The 2,005-nt window shown below is 41.5% G+C and overlaps 1 protein-coding gene across 1 annotated transcript; it reads right to left on the bottom strand.

The window, feature by feature from the left end:
* Positions 1-80: 80 nt before the first annotated feature.
* LOC121312356 (SEC14-like protein 1) lies at positions 81-879 on the bottom strand. Its single transcript, XM_041244222.1, has 2 exons — positions 716-879; positions 81-390 (listed from the first exon to the last, which is right to left on the bottom strand). Exons 1-2 carry the CDS (start codon positions 824-826, stop codon positions 250-252), a joined length of 252 nt encoding a protein of 83 aa, XP_041100156.1. The 5' UTR covers positions 827-879; the 3' UTR covers positions 81-249.
* Between the last annotated feature and the right edge of the window lie 1,126 nt (positions 880-2,005).

Here is a 2,005-nt window from a genome sequence, read left to right as displayed (position 1 = left end):
TACCTTGATTTCAGACTAACAAACACTGAACACATTCCTCCTGCAAGCAAAGTTTGCAGGGAGTGCTAATAAATCATTCACAGTCTCCTTTAAGCTGGGTGTGGGACAAAAGCATCTTTCTAAAGTGTGACGCTGAGTCCTATATTAGGGGTTTGCTAGCAGTTCAGTCTGAAGTGAACAAGGTGCTTGGATATGGAAGGACAGGCTGACTATCCAAGCCAGTATTGCAGTAAAATGGCTGGAGGAGTTTCAGCTCACAGTGTAACAGCAGAATTCGTTGATGATGACTCTGCTGGAGAAGGTTTCATTGCGGGCCTCTATCTGCAGGGTCCGGTCCCTTCTGTTCAAGGAGTTCTTCTGGATAAAGTACACATAGTCCACCCCAGCAATCTGGGGAAAAAAAAAAAACACACATGAAACTTGCTCCCTGCATCCACCAGACAGACCTCTTTAAGAAAACCCCAAAAGTAAATCAGAAACTCAACCATGCTGGACTGACTGTTAAAGTAACAAGCTGTATAACCTTTTTCTTACTCCAGAGATTTAACTTAGCTTAGGTTAATATACGCATGGCCAGTGTATTGTTACAGGTCAAGAACAACATCTGTGCAAACCAATCGATCTCATCTTATAAAATGTTACACAGCCTGGTCTTTGGCCTGGAAGTGCAGTCCTGTTGTGTAGGGATTGGTTTGGAAAGGGAAGGTGGTGGTACCCTCTTTAGCAGCCTGGGCGCGTCCACGTCCAGCTTGCACCGCCTCTCTATCACGTGCACGGCCCCGTCCTCGCTCTTGAACTCGCTCACAGTGTCGCTGTCTATGAACATGGGGATCAGAGGGCAGGTGGGGAATCTTCTTTCGTATGCCTGTAACAGGGAGAGAGGCTGTCAGTCTTTTGACAGGGACAGTCTAATTGGTGGGGCAAGCCTCCTCCAAGCTGTTAGACGAAGCAAGACCTGGATAGCTGCCCGGTGCCAGACAGCTCAGTGTGTTTATTTCCTATGTGTTTCAGCTGGGATAGGGAAGGGTCTGGAAAAGACCTTTAAATAAAATATATAATTCCATGGTGTCGCTGTAGTGAAATTAATATTTATTGTATATGTCAGGTTGACATATACGTGCTTTTCTCAATACAGTGTGCCTTTGTTAGTTCATGTAGACCCCATTCAACAGCTATGGCACCCAGGCAAACGTTTTGTATCACAGTTTACCATACTTCTGCAAGCTGCCTAGAATGAGTTATAAGCATGTCTGAAATATAAATTGAGTACAATGCATCAGGCTTATCAGCAGGTTGATGCATTCCTGAAAACTGTCTGACTAAAATGTGTTTTCAGTTCCAATAATGTTTTCTTGGGCAAGTCAAACTGTCTTTACATTACTATACAGTACAAGAAAAAACCAATGAAAGCCATTTAAGTGTGATTGGATCTGAACCTGTTTCTGTCGTTGGTCTAACTCAACAGTAAACATCATTCGATGTGCAATTTCTTTTAGATCTAATCACATGTGGAGAGGGGTGAGATAACAGTTGTATAATTATGGTCATTATACCCTGGGTAAATTATATACTTTAGTTTAATTAAGTAATACTTTAAACGTGTCTACAAAAAGTTTAGATATATGCAGCAAATCAATAATAATTATGTCTAGAATAAACATTAATATAGTTTTGTTACTAAGAAAAGTTGAGGTAATTGGTTGAGGTAAACCGGTTTGATTTAGTTGAGAGTGTTATTTTTCTGTGATAAATGGTTTGCAAATGAAAGGTGCCAGGCTAACATGACTTAAAATGAGAGTCTTGTATTTATCCAAGATCAGTTATAGTAGATGCCAAAGCAGTGTGAGCGTTTACACACAGCGCCGCAGCGTTGTGTGACTAAACCCTGCATCCTCTGAGGGAAGTTTCATTCTCAATGCAAGTGCAATTATTGTCGAAAAGGTGCCAGCTCTGCATAATTTGGGAGTGGTGTTTATTTGTGATGTTTATTCCACTCCTTGACCAC

Source organism: Polyodon spathula, unplaced genomic scaffold (genome assembly GCF_017654505.1).
Source record: "Polyodon spathula isolate WHYD16114869_AA unplaced genomic scaffold, ASM1765450v1 scaffolds_3829, whole genome shotgun sequence".
Taxonomy (NCBI): domain Eukaryota; kingdom Metazoa; phylum Chordata; class Actinopteri; order Acipenseriformes; family Polyodontidae; genus Polyodon; species Polyodon spathula.
Note: the sequence above shows the minus strand (reverse complement) of the source record. Positions and strands in the feature narration are given on the sequence as shown.